The 20,882-nt window shown below is 44.6% G+C and overlaps 3 protein-coding genes across 6 annotated transcripts in view; 1 reads left to right on the top strand and 2 right to left on the bottom strand.

Annotated features, from left to right (window-relative positions):
• The window catches only part of LOC103636162 (homeobox-DDT domain protein RLT2), a 29,301-nt gene extending 21,202 nt beyond the window's left edge, over positions 1 to 8,099 (bottom strand). Inside the window, exons 1-3 of one of the 2 annotated variants that reach the window (XM_008658510.3) lie at positions 7,080 to 8,099; positions 6,459 to 6,962; positions 353 to 429 (exon numbers count right to left, since the gene is read on the bottom strand). In XM_008658510.3, the coding sequence (XP_008656732.1) occupies positions 353 to 429; positions 6,459 to 6,962; positions 7,080 to 7,278 (780 nt within the window). In that variant the 5' untranslated portion in view covers positions 7,279 to 8,099. The remainder of the gene's footprint in view (positions 1 to 352; positions 430 to 6,458; positions 6,963 to 7,079) is intronic. The other variant, XM_020542410.3, reaches the window with a different exon arrangement.
• Positions 6,946 to 12,026, top strand: LOC100275629 (uncharacterized). Of its 3 annotated transcripts, none has more exons than XM_008656466.4 (2): positions 6,946 to 9,887; positions 10,936 to 12,026. In XM_008656466.4, exon 1 carries the CDS (start codon positions 8,385 to 8,387, stop codon positions 9,819 to 9,821), a length of 1,437 nt encoding a protein of 478 aa, XP_008654688.1. In that variant the 5' UTR covers positions 6,946 to 8,384; the 3' UTR covers positions 9,822 to 9,887; positions 10,936 to 12,026. The 3 variants fall into 3 exon arrangements, with proteins under 3 accessions (XP_008654688.1, XP_035817749.1, XP_008654689.1); XM_035961856.1 differs by having other exon boundaries at positions 8,246 to 9,887; positions 10,939 to 12,026; XM_008656467.4 differs by lacking the exon at positions 10,936 to 12,026 and adding an exon at positions 9,966 to 10,092 and having other exon boundaries at positions 8,253 to 9,887.
• On the bottom strand, positions 10,954 to 11,632 carry LOC103636163 (protein DMP6). Its single transcript, XM_008658511.4, has one exon. The coding sequence runs from the start codon at positions 11,610 to 11,612 to the stop codon at positions 10,971 to 10,973; it is 642 nt and encodes a 213-aa protein (XP_008656733.1). The 5' UTR covers positions 11,613 to 11,632; the 3' UTR covers positions 10,954 to 10,970.
• Positions 12,027 to 20,882: the final 8,856 nt, after the last annotated feature.

Here is a 20,882-nt window from a genome sequence, read left to right as displayed (position 1 = left end):
CACTTCAAAAGGTAAGCACGTTCAAATATTTTTTGAAGTCGGACGACTTGTTGGTCGTTCTGGCTGACCGACTTGGACGATTAATCACAATTAATCACGATTAGTCGGACGACTTGGGCAATTAATCGTGATTGGTCCAAACCGACTTGGACGATTAATCGGACGACTTGAAAACACCGCATTCAAATCAGAAAACCCAGTTTATGCAATGGCAGAAATCCACCACAGATATATATATATATATATATATATATATATATATATATATATATATATATATATATATATATATATATATATATATATATATAAGAGATACAAACTTACATTTAAAAGTTTCCTACAGATATACCTTTAAGAGCTTTTGATCATGCCTAGAAAATATATCTGTATCATAAGATTGCACAGGCTGCTTTTGTTGCTCTGGAACTGCCAAAAAATACACAGAAAAAGATTTTCAATAGTTAGAACTTGTACTAGTACGAGCACATATGCTATTAACAGAATCCCCATAAGAACTTCTAGTCACTAAATAAGGTAACTTATACAAGACTTAGACACATGCCATTTAGCAAATGCCCACCTAGGTGTCGTTTGGTTCACAAAATGTAATGTAAATGGCAACGGTAATGATTCACACTTGATTACCAGCGGTAACAAGTTTGAATAGGACGGTATCAGTTTCTAATGTGGTATCTGATTACAAACATGGTTTAACGTTTACCGTTCACGTTACAAATATGTGAAACAAACAGCACCCTAATCTTTTGTTTGTAAAATGTTAAGGGGGTGTGCTCCAGTTCCAAGCCTTCTTGCCCTTCAGTTTCCAAATGGGTTATTAAAGCGATAGACAAAATCCGAAGAGGCTCTTTATGGAAGGGACGTAAGGACAGGACATCCAAGGTGGTGACTGCTTGGTGGGATGACAAAAGGTATGCAGGCCTCTGCACCAGGGAGGGCTAGGAATACACAATTTGGAGATGATGAGTTGGTCATTGAATTTAAGGTGGTTATGGCTATAGAAAACTCAACATTATCGACCTTGGGGTAAGCTAGATATCCCTGTTCACTCATGCTGCTGCTTTATTTTACATATCCATCCATTATTTGGTTGGTAATTGGACATGCACTTTGTTTGGAAAGATCGATGGATAAATGGGAAGTCTATTTCAGAGATGGCCCCTAATTTAGTAGCTTCAGTGGCCAAAAGAGCTGTCAAAATTCGTACGGTTCAGGAGGCTTTGGATGAGGGCCATTGGATCAGTGATTTCAAGTCGTCCGACTAATCGCGATTAGTCACGATTAGTCGGACTAGTCGGTCCTGTTAACACGACTAGGGAGGCCGACCCGATCAGCTCGACTAATCGTCCGGTCGTCCGATTAGTCGTCGACTAAACACGATTAGTCGTCCAGTTTAGGTCGGGACGATTAATTTTCCAGGGCTCCTGTTTCGGCCTGTTTGGGATATGGGCTGGACGACTGGGCCCATTAGTGTAACAGTAAAACACACATTAGGGTTTAGGTCACCTTCTCCTCTCCTGTTCCGGCGGCTTTTTGCTCTTCTCTCCTGTTCAGGTGGCTGTGCCTGTGCGGCGGCTCACCTCTCCCTGTCCAACACCGGTGGGTACCCTCTGCCCCCTCCTTGTTCCTCAATGTGCTCACCTGCTCACCCTTTTCCTCGGTGGCGGCAGCCCTGCACCTTCCTCCTCGGTGTCAGCATCTCACCGTCCTCGACGGCGGCGGCCCAGCAGCAGTCTGCAGCGGCGGCGGCCCAGCAGCCATTAGCACCAAGATGAGTACATCAACCGACGGTAACTTCAATCACTGCACCTTTCTTTTGATCTGTGCCCCCTCTTGAATCCCCTCTGCACCTTTCTCTTGATCTGTCCCCCCCTCTTGAATCCCCTCTTCAATCTGCTGCTGCCTTAGCCACGATTAGTCGACCTAGTCGTCGTCCTAATCGCGATTAGTCGCCTAGTCGCCCAGGTGTGTCGACTAGCAAGTCGCTCGACTTGAAATCATTGCATTGGATTACTGACATAAGGGGTGAGCTCTCTCCACAAGCATTCTTTAAATATTTTCAGATTTGGGATCAATTACAACAGATTCAATTATGCTCAAAAACTCATGATCAACATAGATGGCTTCCATCATCTACGGGGATCTACACTTCCAAGTCTGCATATGAGCGTTTCTGCTTGGGGACAACAGATTTTGAACCCACTTCTCGTATCTAGAAGAGTTGGCCTCCACCTAAATGCAGATTCTTTTTATGGCTGGCAGCCTTGAACAGATGTTGGACTGCTGACCGTCTGGCTCGGCAGGGATTGGAACATCCAGAACACTGCCTTTTTTGTGATCAGGAGGAAGAAAGAATTGAGCACATTCTTCTCAGTTGTGTTTTTTCTAGAGAAGTTTGGTATATGCCGCTATCAATGGTAGGACTGCAGCAAGGCTTCACGGAAAGGTATTCCAAAATTGGTAGAAACTGGCAGAGGTACAAGTGCCACCCATACAAAGGAAAGGATTTAACACCCTGGTTTCACTTGTGGCTTGGATGATGTGGAAACATCGGAATGCATGTGTCTTTGATAAGGCTCCACCAAGCATTGCCAAGATCATCCAGGAAGTCAGAGATGAGGCTTCTCTTTGGTGTTTGGCTGGAGCAGCAGGGCTGCGTGGTCTTTGGCCATAACTGTTATGTAATGTGGTAAAGGTCCTCTATTGTTTTGTATCCTAGATGAGTCCTTTTAGGTTCCTTTGTTTTCGGCCTCCCGCCTCCGTAAGGAGTCCTTTGTATTTGGTCTGTTCCAGACCCTTATTCTTCTTCTTAATATAATGAGACGCAGCTCTCCTGCGTTTTCGAGAGAAAAAAGGTGATATCATCCAAATCGAACTTTAGGCAATATATGAGATTTAGTATAATTCGATTATAGATACATAGGGCCATACAAAAGCAACAAAATGCTCATCCTCACTTTTTCCCAAGTTCCCCTAAACATAATCAACTCAAATCTCACCAGTTGGACCTAGAGATGTATGGCAATGCCTAATCTACCCATAACCTGTCCTAGAACATTGATATATATATCATAGTTATTAAGGCGGTAAAGCGACATAAGGCGACCAACCCCCTTTTAACTTTTAGGCGATAAAGCGTAAGGCGAGGCGACACCTTAATTATTTAGATAAATAGAAAAATAGACCAAATACTATATATATATATCACTAATTCATTATCCTTTAAGCTGGCACAATTCTAAAACATATTAGGCCCATTTCACTTTAGTAGAAGGGAGATACAGGGAAAAAAGAGAAAGAAAAAAGCCCATAAACAGCCCAATCCAGCCCAACATAGAATATTTAGGTTAAACACTGCCTCTCCCCTCTCTCTCTCAGCCTCAGACGCAGCAGCCGCCGTGCTCTCTCTGTCTCTCTCCCCTGCGCCGTCGCCGCTCTCCTCCTCTCATGCAGCAGCTCTCCTCTCTCTCCCTCTCCCCTGCGCCGCTGCCGCGTGTCCCTGCTCGCCACCGCGTGGACCTGTGCGCCGCCGCCGTAGTCGCTCCTGCTCGCCTCCGCGGGCACCCTGCACGCTGCGGCTCCTCTCCTCTGTCTGGCCGGCTGGAGCCATGTGCCGCCACCGCTGTGCCCATGCGCGCCGCCGCCGCAGCCTGATCCTCCCCTAAGGCAACGCTCTGTCGACGCTCCGCCGACGCCATGCACCGTGGCAGACGCCTTACACTCCAAGGCAAGGCGAGTTAGACGCCTCGGTTTCAAGGCGCGCCTAAGCGACGCTAAGGCGACGCTTCAAGGACGCCTTGGTAAGCATGGCATACACTAAATTCCCATGCCAAGTTGGGCGACTTGGTAAGTAGTCGTCAACTAGCCTTAGCTGATTCAGTGGCTTGCTGCCAGGCCTGGACATATGGGAAAAGAAGTCAGGATCTAGAGCGCAGGGAAGAGAAAGTAAAAGGGCCTAGCGCAACCTCACAGTCACCGTTGCCATGATGTCGTCCCTTTCACCTCCCACTAAGTACCCCCTCTTAAGAAGAGAGGGTACATGGTCATTAGAAGTATTTTCTGGTCTTCAAATGACCATGTACCCTCTCTTCTTAAGTTATAAAATGGTGCAGTCCTCCTGCGCATTCGAGAAAAAAAGTACCCTCTCTTGCCGGTAAGAACAAACATGGATGGCAAAGAACTATGGGAGACAGACCTAGTTGGGGCAGCGCTCGCCTTGCTGCTTCCCTGATCTTGCCTTCTGATGTGCAATGAAAATATTATAGTGAAGGTGGGCAGGTGGCGGCGCAGCGCACTGTTTCTAGGGAGGTTGACACGAAGCTACACTGCTCTCCCTGCCCAAATACTAGCTGGGACTGACCTAAAAGCGCAGGTAGACCAGTTAGACAAGGCCCATCAATCATAATATTTTCAGTTGCCAATTTGCAGTAGATGTTAGTGGCAGCCACTGTCCACCGACCAGATTACAATGTCACAACTGGATGCGCAATACGACATTTGGGGCGTGATTCTTCCTCTTGGAAGCTAGGAACTGTCTCCAATCTAACCCCTCCCTCGCTTCGGATATAAATGAAGCAACTGTATGAAGCTGCTGCATTGCTCCACTCTGCCCTAAAACTAATTTGGGCCTCGCCATAGACCCAATACCAACTGAACATAACTCCAGGCAGTCAGCACACATACTGTAACTTGATGGGTCTCTTTGAAGGAGCTCCAGTTCCAAGAATTCGTGAAGCTGGGTATCTCTAGCTCCACAAATTCAACAAGTTTGCAGAGCTGGAATTGGACTAAATTGAGGGGGGTTGGGTGAAGCATTGTGTTCCTATTTTAGACTAAAAATCAAGACAAACCATTTTATTTTAACCCACAAACTCCAAATTAGGTGCGAAACAAGGAGCTCAAACAATCCCAAATAGGCCCCAAATTTCATCCTATGCCACATCAAGTGCGGAAAGGGAATATAATACAGAAAATTAACACAGCACAAAAAAAACAAGTATTTGAATTGAGAAACAAGGAAACTGATGATTAAGAACTATAAGGAAGTGTACTAGAAAGGGAAAAAAAGACAGCTGCTATCTAGTATCTACACAAATCATTTGTACACCTCCTTTTTATCCAAAAGATCAAAGGGGTCAACTCAGTTAGGTGGTTTTTTACTTCCAACCCGAAAGGGATTAAAACGCTTACTCCCTCGAACACCAAGTTCAAGTCCATCTAACATTCTTCCAAATATGCCTTGTTTGGGACTGGTCCACTCCATGTTTTTCAGCTCCACTACGTTTTTAAGCCAAACAGGTGCAGCCCAAGAACACCTAAAAGGGTGCTCCAACAACTCTAGTTTTTTTGTGGAGCTGCTCCACGGTGGAGTTTATGAAGCAGTCCCAAACAAGCCCAATTTATCCATGACTACTCCAATGCAACCTTTGGCTTCATACTATTATGTCTGCCCATGCTTAAATGTACCCTAAACAATGCAGCAAACTTGCCAGCTACCCTAACTTTTTAGCAATAATTGGAGGGCAATAGGATCATGGTAAGCCTTACCTTTCATGTGCCTAAGTCTACATGGACTTATATTTGGAATTAAAAGTAGTAGTTGTGACAGAGTTGTACAGATGGGACATATGTGGAGCAATTCCAAAACAAAATGTAGAAATTAAGATTTTTAGGCACTTCAGATGTGCATGAGCAAGAAAATGCCAAGTTTATGTACAACAAAAACGATTACCAAACAGAACAGGTAATATTACAAGAACTCCAATATTCCATATAAGAAAAATGTAGCTCATGTAAACAAGGTCTAGAATGGGCCACACAAATTAATAGGGATAGATGGTTGCATATTTAATAGAGACTATTATGGATCTCAGTTTTATCAGCAGGAAGTAAAACATGACTGTGCTCAATGAGACCTTATGACGTGCAAATATTACTTGACGGTCCCTCACATACAGAAATAATATTAAGCTGAATGCCCATCTATAGAAAGAATATTAGTTTTATTCTTAATCCAAGGATGACCTCTTGCGAATAATAGACCTGTGAATTTCCGCGCTTACTCATCTAAAATTTTCATCGGTCAATCATGCATATCCCTAGCCATATTATCTACTCCAGCATACTGATAACATATACTAGTACCATATACTTGTATCATTAAATCCGCCTCTCCAACCATACTGGATCAATCTACTTACTGGAATATAAAAAGAACTGACTAAAATCAAATACAATGTTCTTTTACCATAAGCAAAGGCCACACAGAAGATTAGTGACTTAAGTCAAATACTTTAAAACGACGTGTCCAAAATCAACAATCATTCAGCCATGGCATATGAGAAGCTTGAACATATCCACATACAGGCCACCTTGAGCATTCACTAGCTTAAAACTTTTTCATAAAACACAACGACTTCAGATTTCAATATGCATACCAATCGGTGCACCAAAGGCGCCAGGAGGAAGGGGATCAAAATTAATGCCAAGTGCTGGACCATCCTCCCTCAACGGTTCCCCGAGCTGTGACTCCACAGAATTAATCACACGGAGCTCATATTGTGTGAGCTGCATCAACGGCGTTATCATAACTGGTGGTGGCTCATAATACCTCCTCCCGAGATCCGGCATGGAAATCCTAGGGACTGCTGAGGACCGCCCAGCACCCCTTCGCAAGTGAACCGGCTGCAGCAGCTTATCATACGGCCCAGGAGCGCCCACCATAAGGTCACTGCTTGCCACTGGCATCACAGGTGCTGGTAACACCGGCGGTGGAGGCATCACTGGTGCTAGTGCGGACTCTTCATCCCGCCGTTGCCGCTTCGATGGTGGCTTGCGGTCCTTGAGGCGGCGGTGGCAGAACCACATTTGCAGCTGCCTGTCCGAAAGCCCTATCTTCGCTGACAGCTCCAGCCGCTTAGCTTCGGACGGATAATGCTCCACTGCAGCAAACCACCCAGAAATGCTCAATCGATAAAAGCACCCAAAAAAACCAGCGGGGAGGAAGAACACAAAAAAAAACATTTGAATGGATTCATCAAAATCCTCATTCCACAAACCCGCATAGGTGTACTCCAGAACCTCGAGCTGGTAGGGGGTTTTCATCACCCGCTTCACCGGCTTCTCCCCCGACCCTGAGGTCCCCGCGCTCGACCCAGGCGCAGAAGCCGCCACTGGCGCCGGAGGCACGGTCGTGGCATCGGCGGGGCCCTTCGGCGGCGCCTTCCCGGCACCGTCCCCGTCCCTGCCGGCGTCCATGGCGGCGATCGACGGCCTGGAAACCTAGATCCGAGCACCTTCTGCAAAGCAAGGCGCATAAACTTCACAACTTTTGTCGCCCCACCTCGTAGCGCCTGCCCGCACCAAATGCCTCGCAGTCCAGTCGATATTGTACCCCGCGTCGCGGAGCGAGGAAAAAGAAGGCGAATCGATGTGTGGCCGGATCTCCGTGGCGAAGAATACCAGCACCGATGACCGAACCGGGAGGAGGAAAGGAACACTGACACAAACAATAACTTGAACACCACGAACACCGCCGCGACGGATGGGTGGGTAAAAGGCGACGAAGAAGAAGAGGGCAAGGATAGGGATGTGGAGGAGAGATTGGGGAAGCCGCAAGCCAGGAACAGCAACGGGAAGGGCAACTGCTCGAACTGGGACGATTATTACCCACGCGCTGCGGCGCTGGGGATTGGGTTTGGATCGCTGCTGCCATTGTGTGCAGCTAATAAAAACCAAACCCCGCCTTCCCTTTTCGCTCAGGCTTTGTATTTCTTTTGTTTTCTTCCGTGGCAGAGTGGAGTGTGTTTTGTGTTTGTGCGGCGGCAGCTGCTGCTGAGCAGCGAGGAAAAGAAATTAAATGGAATATTTGGATAGATGGAGAGAGATGGATGGGATGGAATAATTAGCAGCGTAGCTGGTGCTCAGATTTCTTGGGTTTGATCTTTGCGGACTTGCGGAGTGGTGGTGGGCTTTTTGTGCTTTTGATTGACTAGCTGCGTTCCGGTGCTGGGGCGGATGGATTTGGACTTTTCGTGGTGCCCGCGGATGCGTTCATAGGACTGTTCCTCCTGTACGAGGGAGAAGCCATTGGACGAAGCGCGCTTGAACTTGTTCGGATCCTCTGCGGCGTGAACTTCGCGAGACATCCTGTTCGGGAAGGAGGGAACCGCACACTCCAGCCTCTAAAGCCTCCTAAAGCCTGTGGGCACGCGGCTGGTGGCGTAGGCGTGCGATCCTCATCACTTCCTCAGAACGGAGACCCTGCTGTCCTGGAACCCCGCTGTTGAGGTCTGGGCTCAGACCATTCCAGCCCACGCATCCTCCTCGGCATTCCGTCGAACACCTCTCTTACCACCGCCCCCATGCCGCCGGCCAACTCCACGCCGCCCAAATGGCCGAAGACCCTCACCGCAGACCACCTCCACCGCCTGGTTCGGGCCGAACGGGACCCTCGCCGCGCCCTTGCGATCTTCGACGGTGCCACCGCCGCCGCTTCCACTTCGGCGCCAGACCCCATCACCCCGTCTCTGGCCACCGTCTCTCTCCTTACCTCTCGCCTCGCCTCCGCCGGCCACCTCCCCCTCGCCACCTCCCTCCTCTCCCGCTCACGCGGGGTCTTCCCCTCCGTTGCCGCTCTCGAGCCTCCCTTCCTCGGCCTCCTCCGCGCCTTCTCCCGCACGCACCGCCCGCTCGCCGCTCTCCACCTCTTCCGCTCCGCCCCCTCCGACCTCGCGCTCCCCCACTCTGCTCGCTCCTACAACGCCGTCCTCGCCGCTCTCGTCGCGCACTCGCACCTCCCCCTGGCCCGCTCCCTACTCGCCGACATGCGCGCCGCCGGATTCGCCCCCACCGCTGCCACGTACAACGTCCTCCTCAAGGCCCACTGCTCCGACGCCGCCGCTCACATCGAAGATGCTCTCCGTCTTTTCCGGAACATCCCCAAACCCGATGTATGCTCCTACAACACCATCATCGACGGGCTCTGCCGCCGCGGCCGCCTGGCGGAGGCCCTCGACATGTTCTCTGAGATGGTTGGGAAATGCATTGCACCTACCGTCGTTACTTACACCACTGTTATCCATTGGCTTGCAAGGGAGGGCTGCTTTGATGATGCCTTAAAGATATTTCATGAAATGGGGAGGAGAGGGGTCTCGCCTAATCTGGTCACTTATAGTTCACTGATTGATGGACTGTGCAAGGGTGGACGTGCCACATCGGCATTAGAATTGCTGGATAGAATGATCAAGGAGAAGAAACTGCCAAATATGATCACATATAGCTCGGTGATTGATGGACTCTGTAAGGAGCACATGCTGAGTGAGGCAATGGAGATCTTGGACCGGATGCGACTACAGGGGAGGAAGCCTGATGCTGGGTTGTTTGGGAAGCTAATTGTTGGGCTATGTGATGCAGGAAGGGCTGTGGAAGCTGCAAATTACCTGGATGAGATGGTTCTTGCCGGTATTGAACCAAACCGGGTGACTTGGAGCTTGCATGCCAGGATAAACAATACCGTGCTGACAGCATTATGTGATAAGGGTGAACTTGGCAGGGCTTTTCAGGTCTACCAGAGCACAAGGACTCGTAGTATTTCTACCGACCCAACCACTTTCCATCTTCTTGTTGAGAGCTTCTCCAAAAATAACATAGAGAAAGCTGCCCGTGTTGTGCTTGACATGCTGTCGGAGAGATGCATCCCTGAGAGGGAGACATGGGATGTTATTATCAGTGGGTACTGGAGTAAGAAAAAGGTGAGGCAAGAAGCCAAGGAAATCTGGGACCATATAACAGTTAGTTGATTTTAGAATTTGGCTCTATGTTGTGTTATTACCTGGCGTCGCCTAGCGCGGGAGCTTACTCGTCAGGTATGATGTGATTATATCTCCTACCTCCCTTCTGTATACTACATACATGATTTCATAGAGTACTTGTGTGCTTTGCAGTGGATCTTTGGATGTGGATGTGGGGAGAGTCTTTCTATTATCGAGACATCTGTGCTAGCAATATTGAGAACTTAAGATTTATAATTTATTGACAAAGTAAAATAGAGTTAAGTTCTTGTTTGCTGTATGTGCTGGTTATGTTCCCTTGATGGTTAGTTGAATCTTGTGCTTAGTGTTATTCGACTATGGTGTAGAAGCATAAATGCTGCGTAGGCATGGTGCTACTTCTCTATTATTGCCAGCTTATTCATAACTAGAAATGATTAAATCTTTTTGTTCTGCACATATGCTCTAGTTTTGCTTTCTAACAAAGGAAGAAAATATTGTTTAGATAAAACAAAATAAAAAAATATAACTGGTGTTTGTACTGGAAACAATTCTAGTTTTGTTTAGGATTCAGACTAGTCATTATCAACTTCTGTTTATGATGTCCCATCTACTTAATTTGTGTTTAGATATAAAATAACGATACTGACACAAACAATCTTAAGACAACATGTATGCAATACTAGTTGATAAAAATCGAAGTGAAGACTTTAATAGTTGTACAGAATGTCATATAGTACCCCTGACGTGCAGAGGTAGTTTATTGCAACTTGCAATCACTCTGGCCATTCATTCGCATTCCATGTACATATTCTCGATGTAGGTGGCATACAATTGCTAACTCAAAATATTCAACGGCTGAAATAACTATAAAATGAAACAATATGAGTTTTATTCAAGAAGTAAATATTTTAGTTTGTGAGGTTGTGATGGTCAACCAAACGGTTTGATGATTTTGTATGGGTGCCCTTTGTTCACAGTTACCGTTGATTTCATATACAAAATCCATCTGTCAATGTTACAATCGATTTCACCATTAAGTGAAACTCCTCTTCCCAAAATATTATTGCTAGAGATAGATGTTGTGACGTTATACATATCCAAACTACTCAAGAGACTTACACGTTACAAATAATCGATTCAGCAGGAACCAGGGCGGACAAAAAATTGAAGACACTATTATTGTGAAGAGAGTGTGGAGCCAATGCTGTGACGAGTGGTAGGGAAGCTAACAAACAGCATGCTTCCAATGATTCCAATTCCTACTGGCAATGCTGTGAGTAGTTGCTTTGTATCCTCGGATGGTGTTGGATAGAAGCAAGACACCACGTGTTGGTCAAACAGTGCGATTGCTACAAAAATCATAGCTGAAACAATGGCATGCACAAAGTCTAGAAACCGCATCCTGAATCCTGCTGCCCCAAGTGGATCAAGAGGAGCCCCACCATCAATGACCCACAATCCCCTGGGTGTGGCGAACCCAAATCGGACCTTCCCTTCCTCATCCCTGAAACTGTCTGTGAAGCTGAGAACGCAGCAGGACAACGCACAGAGCACCACAAGGCCTCCTGTCATCATCCGGTTCATGTCACTGCAGTGGCCTTGCTTTGCCAGGGTGGGAGCCAGGATCTGGAAAGAAAGGACAGTGCCAGAAGGAAGGAGTTTGGCGAGGTGGGCAGTGCTCTGGTATGTTTGGCCTATTGCCTTTTGCATGGGGCTCATGTTGTTGTTTCCATCAGCTCTGTTCGTCAAGAGAGGACGTCTCTCGTTGTGCTGCAACTCAGCGTCGAGGTGTGTAGCAACCATTGTTGCTGGCCTCATTGGTTTTTTTCACCCTAACAAAGTTCACGAGTCGGGGATTTAAGCAGAAGATGGGTGTTTCTGCCGATGGAAGGGGAGGGATCTGAAGGGGGGTAAGCTGTAGTCGTTTGCTGTTTACTGCCATTTTAGATGCCCCGTCAATAAAAATAGGATCAAAACTGACACAAGCTGGGAGTTACATTTTTAGGTTTTTGGCGAGACAAACATGTGAGAGTTTTGGTGTTGCAGTTTCTCTTTTGCGTTCCAGCTGTTTTAATGCACGTTCGGGTAACAGCGGGAACACTAACTAGTAGTGCTTATGTAAACCGTACGGTTACAGTGTAGCCGTCGGAAAATTCATAATTGTGGCCTGTGGCTTTATTTTTCTTCTATGGGGATAATTGGACATGCCAAGAACCAGGAGATGGCTTGCTATTGCCGCACCAAAAGTCAGTGCCTGCCACCGTTGATCTGTAAGTGCTTTGACGATGACATGTAGTGATGTAGACGAATCATCCTTTCAAAAAATGAAGTAGAATCGTGGTGTTATTTGGTAAAGAAAGCATGGACGAGATGTAGCCTTGATACCTAGATGTGATCCTGACATTGCAGTGGTTCACTTGACAGCATGGTTTAACGACACTTCCCCCAACCCTGATCTCTGTCTATCTGCTGGTCATTTGCCGTAGTTCTCTGTGTAGCGCGTTAACAGCTAACTACCCCAACGTTTGTTTCTTCTTGTTTTATCTAAATAGCTAGCTATGAAACTGACATGATAAAACCAAGGAAGTGGCTATACTGCTATAAAAATAAAAGGTTAAAAACGGAACCAAAGCTGAGACAGCGCTCAACATTTGCGCTCAACATTTATGGCCCGATCCGTCTAATCAAAAGCCCAAGCCAAGACCGTGTGACTATGGCCCTATTTGGCACAGCTGCTGCTTATTGAAAAAGCAGCTTATCTGATAAGCTGGTAAAAAGCAGCTTCTGCTTGTTGGCTGCTTTTAATTCATTTTGAGAAGCTGCTGAACTGATAAGCTGCTGCAGAAGCTGTCTGTTTGGCAGAACTTTTGCTTAAATTTGTGAAGAAGTTGAAAATAAGTTGTGCCAAATAGGGCCTATATACTGAACATTTAGCTTTTCCTTTTAACAAACTAGTCGGTTGTTCGTGCGTTGCGACGGCTTACAACAATACCCACGTAAACTATTCATCAAAAAAAATCAAGATTTTTTATTGATTGTCTCCGCTCTCTGTATAATATATTTTTTGATTTGGCTAACTGATGTTATTGTTTACTCCATGCAAATATGTCTTGGTACAACACGACCAATGAAGTGAGCGATTAGAAGAGAGTTCACAACGATTGACTGAATGAACAGAGATTATAAAATGACATAATTCCATCATACAGAGACCAAATAAGAGAAAGTTTGTGAAATCAAGTTTCTAAAATAAGTCCCATGAAGTTAAACTTATAAAAAAGATAGATCGAAATATGTAGTGATTGACAAAGTCAGGCATCAATAAAAACTGGATGTGCTCCATATAAATTATGCTACTTCGTAGCAATTACTAACGTTTAAAACCAACAAATAACCTTTTTTTGTTGTTAGTGTGAAAAATCATTGCTGCTCCATCCAATTCAACAACCTCAACCACCATGTAGTCCATTGCGCCAATGTGGTCTCAGAAACGACCTAATGCTTGCAAGAGCCAAGGACGTCATGCCGTGCTTGGGCTGTAGCCTCGGCCCGTAGTGCTGGCTCGGCCCGACACGATTATTTTTTTTATTTTATAAAAAAACGTATATACCTATATACAGTGTATATTCAATATTAAAAACATCTTATCGTGATGTTCTACTGGTTAGACAGTTTCACCCAGTGTCTCTCGCCCTTCTTCCATCAGGGCATGGGTTCGAACCCCACCTCCTGCACCGTTTTTTAACATTTTACGCTGATTTAATTAAATGGATCGACGGGCTAACGGGCTGGCCCGACACAGTTAGTAGGCCGACATGACGTGCTTGTGCCATAGTTGTGGCCCACGTGCATCTAGCCCGTGTCGGGCGGAGTTACGCTGATTTAGTTAAATGGATCGACTGACTAATGGGCTTGCCCGACACAGTTAGCAGAACGGCATGACGTGCCTGTGCCATAGTTGTGGCCCGCGTGCATCTAGCCCGTGTGGGACGTCGTTTGGCATCTATAGACGTGCAGCGGATTAATTTGAAATAGCTGTGAGGGGTTATTTGTAAAAAAAAATAATGCACGACGACCGTTGAAACTGGTGCTTTAAGTATAGTATAGATTAGTAGTGGTTTCATTAGCTGGGTTACAACATGCAGAGAAAATTGGGGTTCAGAGATTTTCTCTACAAAGAAGACTTACAGGCATCTTATGGGACATATTCAAGTTCACCACATTTTTCAAATCGCTTTGGAAAAATAAATATCAACCAAAGCATAAAGTTTTTTATTGGTTGTGGCTGAAAAACAGACTGAACACAAGGAATATGTTGAGGAGGAAAAACATGACACTTGAGTCATACACGTGCGAAAACTGTATCTAGCAGAAAGAGGAAACACTATACCATCTTTTCCTCAGATGCAACTTTGCTAAGGCCTGCTGGAATTCAATTAGTTTGATGCCTCCTAGAATTGTTAATCCCGAGGAGGCTTCGGCAAATCTCAAACAACAACTCAATGTTCCCTTCTCTATGGAGATAGTTATCCTCATGACTTGGAGCATTTGGAAGTGCCGAAATGCATGGTTATTTCAGAACAAAGATCCAACGGTACAACAATGTAAACATGAATTCACAAAAGAATTACTCCTGGTCATCTATAGAGCTCGGGGAAGATTCGATTCCTCCATTCCTGACTGACTTCAGCAATGGCAGTCATAACTAATCCTTACCTTGTGTAATATGTCTATCTGTATGCTCTAAACTGTAATTTTTTAATTTTAATAAAATTTTTAGTAGGGGTTCCCCTCCTATTATCTCAAAAAAACATGCAGAGAAAATAGAGGGGATGAGCTGGACGGTGGCAAAAACCTCCTAGCTGTTTTCTCTTTTCTTATGTGGCCTCATGCCTCGAATTCAGAGCATTGGCTGTAGTCTCTAGGACGTCGCCTTGTCTTCGACAAGCTCGAAAAGAACAATGCAGGTAAGCACTGCTTTGCTTTCATCCTCCATGAAAAAAAAAGAGACAAAGATCATATGCTTGCATGCATGTCTTATGTATGAGACCATAAAGACCATGGGCACAATCCACTTTAGTCTCCGACAAGTAAAAACACTTTACTTAAGACAAAATGCTTTTAGACAAAATGTTTTAGACCCTGTTTGTTTCCCCACAAAATTATATAATCTAGCTTATGGATTATATAAGCATCTATTAACCTACTTGTGGATTATCATAATCTAGGTATCTAGATTACATAATCCACCTAATAATCTAGATTGTTTGTTTATCTTTCAATTTTATTTAAGCTGGATTATATAATCTAAAGGGTAAATAAACAAGCCCTTAATCATGTGGATCTTTCTTTCCATCCATCTTGGATCATAGAGTGGTCATGTGTGTGCAGTTCTCAAAGTATATGACCCCATGAGAAAATGATAGGGAGCAAGAGAAATGTAGGTGATTGAAGGGACTAAAATCTTCATTGTTATTTAATTTTGAATAGCAAGGTGACTTTAGCCTCTCTAATCCCATACATTCCCTTCTTACAAACAAGCCTTAAAAGAAATATATAGCTGACTCGTGGCTAGATCTCTTAGTTGATTCTCGGGGAAAACAATCATATGAGTTTCAGTGGTAGGTTATTCGTGCATGACCATATATCAAGTTTGATCAGTTCTATCATGAGAGTTCAGAAACAGTCCCAAGAATCTGTTTCACATGAAGGACCATTCTTGTGCTCTCTTAAGGTGAGCACGGGGACAGAGCCAGGATTTAAATATAGAGAGGATAGTTTCAGCCAATAACAATCGTACATAACAAAATACATATATAGTCAAAGTACAACAACCAAATAAATGTTTTGTATTATAATATAAAAGATAACTAAAAGGTAGAAAGAGAACACACAATATTTTTTAAAAGGAATAAATTCAATTATCCTAGGTATTTAAGCTCATACCATAACAGCACTGTGGCTTATTTTTGACGGCGTGAGGCCTCAGAAAATAGGCCCCTTAACACAAAAAATAATCTATTTTTTCAGTTATTGGCTGCAAAAATAAAGTTGACTAAAAATCTGACTTTATTTTCGGCGGCTAGCATAGTGCCGCCAAAAAATTACTTATTTTCTACGGCCACACAGTTGGCCGCCGAAAATAAGTGGATTATTTTCAGCGGCTCTACGCCTCTACTCTCTGGCCGCCAAAAAAATAGAACAATTTTGGGCAGCCCACCCTGGGTCTCCCTCCTAGGCAGTCGAAAATAAGCAATTTCAGGCAAAAAAATAACTAGAAAATTATTTACATTCTAGAATTTTCATAGCATAAATATCACAATACATATCAGATTCATCCCAACATCACATTACTTCATATTCAAACACAATAGTCATCACATCACCAAATTCACAACACAGATATCACAATCTCCTCAATCTAGCCCATAACAAAGCATTCAAGTCTCATGAAGACAAATACACATATCTTCTCTACTATACTTAAAGCACCACTTTCAACGACCGTCCTGCGTCATCTTTTTACAAAAAAGTCCCTACATTTCTTCCAAATCAACTCAGCGTAAAATGTTAAAAATGATGCAGTAGGTGGGGTTTGAACTCACGAAGAGTGGGGGAGACACTGGGTGAAACTGTCTAACCAGTAGAACATCATGCTCAATTATTTATAATATTGAATATAAATTGTACACATGTATATATGAATTTTTGTAAAATAAAAAAATAATCGTGTCGGACCATGACAACATTACGGGCCGAGGCTACGACCTAAGCACAGCACGATACTCGTGCCGGGTTGGCCTAGACACTATTAAATGGGTCGTGCCTCGGGCCGGCTCGCCAGACACGACTCATTTGGGCATCTATACCTCCGCACGATAATGATGGTCCTCGCCTCAGTTGCCACCACCTCGTTCGCCATTCTACTTCTTTTCCCCGTCCCCTCATGCCTCCACCTTCGCGCCACCCCATTCTCGGCAGAGGGCATAGGAGCATGCGCCTCCTCCCCGTATTCATCCGACACCAGCCACAGCACCGACTCGTGCAGTGGCTATTGCATGTCCACGAGAACGTTTCACATCATGTGCGTACCATCGTTTTCGCCGTCGTCGGACGTCCCGTTCGTCTTCCGGTCCTTCGCCCTGTTCTTCCTCCCCAAACTGCTGCCCCCGCCCACGGTCGCAGTTGCGAGCCGACTGACGCTCGTCGACGCGGGTACGGATCGAGTCAGTCATGCTTCTAGCCTTTATCCGTGTGTGTCGTCGAGGAGGACATGGTGGCGCTTGCCACGCTTAGGTTATCTTGGCGATGAGGAGTCAAGGTTTGAGATATTGGACAACCAAGGCCCGTAGCGTGGCAGCAGTCAGCATATGCTACGGAGTTGGTGGTGGTGTTGTGTCGCTTCGGCGGGTCCAGGGCTGGGAAGACACTCGCATTCTCTCACCCTTCTCGGATTGACGTCTGTGCGGGTGCCTCTCGGTTTGGAGCTACTCCAGTTGGGCTTCTTTCTCCGCTTACGTGCTCTCTCCCTATATATCTAGCGGTATACTACCTATGTCACCTCCAGATGCCCAGGTCGTCGTCGTATCCTTCTCCGGCAATGAACATGTATGTTCGCCTCTTCCCTTCCCCTCCTGCTCTACGAAACCTTGGAAGTAGGGGAGGGGAGAGATGGGGATTTCTGATTTGCTGCCTATGGTACCCGTGCGTTAATAAAAAAATATTATGCGAAGAGCGGAGACAATCAATAAAAAACCTTGAGATCTTATTGGTGGATAATTTACGTGGGTATTGTTGTGAGTCGTCGAAACGTATGGGTAACCGACTAGTTACATCACATCTAGGGATTGTTTGAGTCGTGACCAGTACCTCCACAAGCGAGGTTGTTTACAAAGTCTTCTATATAGTTTGAAGTCTGGAAAAAGAAATAATACATTAGCACTAGAATGTTAAGTTCACCATGTTGCAAATGAACAAATTTGTAAACTAACCTCCTACCCAGAAGCTCCATCCTGTCTAGAAGCTCCGTGTGCTGGTATCCCTAGCAGTGGAGTATGATACATGTTGTCGCCAACCCCCGATCCCTACAAAATCAAGGTAAAGTAAATTAGATGATTTCAACAATATTTGTGAAAGATTACAGTAAAGAGGTAAACAAGCTTATTTACCTAAAAAGATCTAGTTCATAGCAAGCTAAACCAAGATTCAAAAGGTTAGATAGAAACACTAAGTCTAAACTAAATTAACTAGAATGATGCACATGATCCAGTTCATAGTAAGTTCTAGTTCATACTAAGTTTAAGTATAGATACTTATTGACGCACCTAAGCTGGAGGAGGTTTCTGCCACAGAGGCATTGGTAGCTGAAATTGAGGGAAAATGAAAGGTTGTTGTTATGCCTGCTCTGGAAACCATGACTATATTGCAAATACGAAATATTAGTTATAATACAAATAAATGATCATGTTGAGAATAATTGTGACACTCACCAAAAGTGCTTGTTGTGCATGTGTGTTGTAATTAGCCATGTACTTTGATTGTTGTTGGATGAATGTCATTTGTTGTTGTGGCATCTCTTCACGAAACATTGCTTCGCGATCCCTCATAGCCTGCTCCATGCTCTAGCGTCGAGCACAGCTGCTACCACAACTGTACTGCGACGAAGAGTCCCATGAGAGCGCAACTCCGTCGAATTGATCACATCGGTGAACATAGAGTACCTTGGAAAACAAGAAAATTAGCTATTTGATCCTAATTTCAATCTTATTGAAGAGGCTGTTACAAATCCATATCGTCTGTGGGCCTTTCTTCCAATAGAATGCACAACTTTAGCATCAATGGTAGGTGCTCCTCGCCAATTATAGTCTTCACCATACTTTCTAACCATCTCCTGCCCATAAGTCTCCTACAAATAAATACAGAGGTTCATCACACATATAATGTACATTTATATGACAAGAAAACATTAATAAATACAACTACTAACCAGTTCGTCGCACATATAATGTGCATTTATATGACAAGAAAACATTAATCAATACAACTACTAACCAGTCGCTCAGCGGCCACCTGACAGCATAGCTCTTCAGGGTTTTCACTATTTTTGTCTTTATGCCCTCACATATAAATGTCGATTGGGCTCGGAGCAACCCCAGTTTGAGCCTCCTACAAATGTATGAAATTAAACTGATTCATTTGTGAGTAAATTAGAATACAAAATACTCACTATTCGTTTCGCTAATCGAATATGTCCATCAGCCCCATAGGTATGGCTGACTATGACCTCGTCCTCATCCTTGTCCTGCTGATGGCGGCGCCTATGTCGATTCTTGTTTGACTTTGCAATCCAGTCTTGTGAAGCCCATACCTCACACAAAGCCCTATATGCATGTGGCTGGTGTTCCATCCATGGAAGAGTTACCTGTCTTTAAATGTTAGCACTTAACATTTATATCTGAATGAACCTTTACATTAGATTTTTACCTCCATGTACTGGTCTACAGTTAAGTAGACATCTGAATATTGTCGAAAATTGTTTATAGAATGACCTCGACGTTTCATGTACGCGTTCACAACCTGTAAGCGAGCATTGAAAAATGCATCCTTGCATCTTCGCATTTTTTTCTAGTACTCGATCTGCATGCTCCTGAGCCTCAGGTTCCACACGGTAGCGCCTCTGTCCAACATAAAAATAATGTTATTATCAAACAATTCATAAAACCTTAGTATCAAACAATATTCTTACCCAAAAATTGTCCTTGACGGTGCCCTGAGCTGTTCCATATGTAGCATGTGGAGCTAGTGCGAAGTGCGGCCAGCTAGTGCAAGGAACCACCATGCCTTTTGAGTCGGTCACAATTCCTGGATTATGTATACGACAGAGGTTACCTAAGACTTGATTAACTTGTCTATGGTGACCTCTGCCGTCGAAAGACGTGTCCTCCCATTAGCTACAAGACAAAAACAAGAAATACATGTCATATACGATATACAAGAAAAATAGAAACTAACTAAGAACATTACTGGGAACATGTGAATACCTATCACCAACTGGAATGATCAGAACCCGAGCTTCTGACCATGCAGGCGCTGATGGAGGCAGGACAAAGTGGCCCTTTCGAGTGCCCCTCCGTCATAAGGTAGGAGCCTCGGTGGCCTCGTCCTTGTCCTCATCTGCATGTTCCTCTTCATGACCCTCCACCCCAGCATCTGTCGACACGACCTCCTCCTCATGGCCCTGCACCCCAGCATCTGTGGATGTGACCTCCTCCTCATGGATGTGCAACCTAGCATCTATGGACACAATCTCATCCTCTGCATCTTCCTATGGACATGAAATTGAGATAAGTAAGACACAATTATATATAGGTGAATGACAAATAAGAGAAATTACATAAACATTTACCTCGTCATTCCTTTGTAGTGTGATCTATCTATCATGTAGCTCTAGTCGGTTGTGTCTCAGCAACGCCTCTTGTCTGCTCTCGCTATAAGAACTCCCTTGAAAGAGGGAACCCTGTGAACCAGGGAGTATCCTGCTAGCCACACTGAGGAACCCCCTCACCGTGTGCCTGGTTCTCTTACTACTCATACTATCCAATAGAAAAATGTTAAAAGTATTAGCTCCAAAAATGAAATATAGTTAACAAAAAGCAAATAATACATAAATAATTTAAATCCACTACAAGTAAAATATGCATTAGACATAAACATTCATCAAAATTATGATCAAGGAGTCTTCTTCGATCAAAAGCTTGCCATGTGGCTCTTTTCTTCCTTGGTTGTCGTTTCTGTTTCTCAGTGACAATGATATCATCATGGTCTTTGTCTACTAAGTTGAGTATAACACCTCACATCGACAGTAAAAGAGGTTGGCAATTCTTCTTCTTGATAAACCGCATCGACCTGGTCTTCAAATTGATAACCAGAAATGCAACGAGTATGTAACTGTTCCCTAGGGTTCACCTAGTGAACTAACCACCATGCTTCCAACTTTAGGCTTGGTATTACATATAGTACACCTGCTCAAACTAGTTGTCGGTTGAAGCGTCCCCAATCCTCTGGGACTCAAATGTGATACAATTACTA

Source organism: Zea mays, chromosome 8, assembly GCF_902167145.1.
Source record: "Zea mays cultivar B73 chromosome 8, Zm-B73-REFERENCE-NAM-5.0, whole genome shotgun sequence".
NCBI classification, from domain to species: Eukaryota; Viridiplantae; Streptophyta; class Magnoliopsida; order Poales; family Poaceae; genus Zea; species Zea mays.
This window is presented reverse-complemented; position numbering and strand designations above follow the sequence as displayed.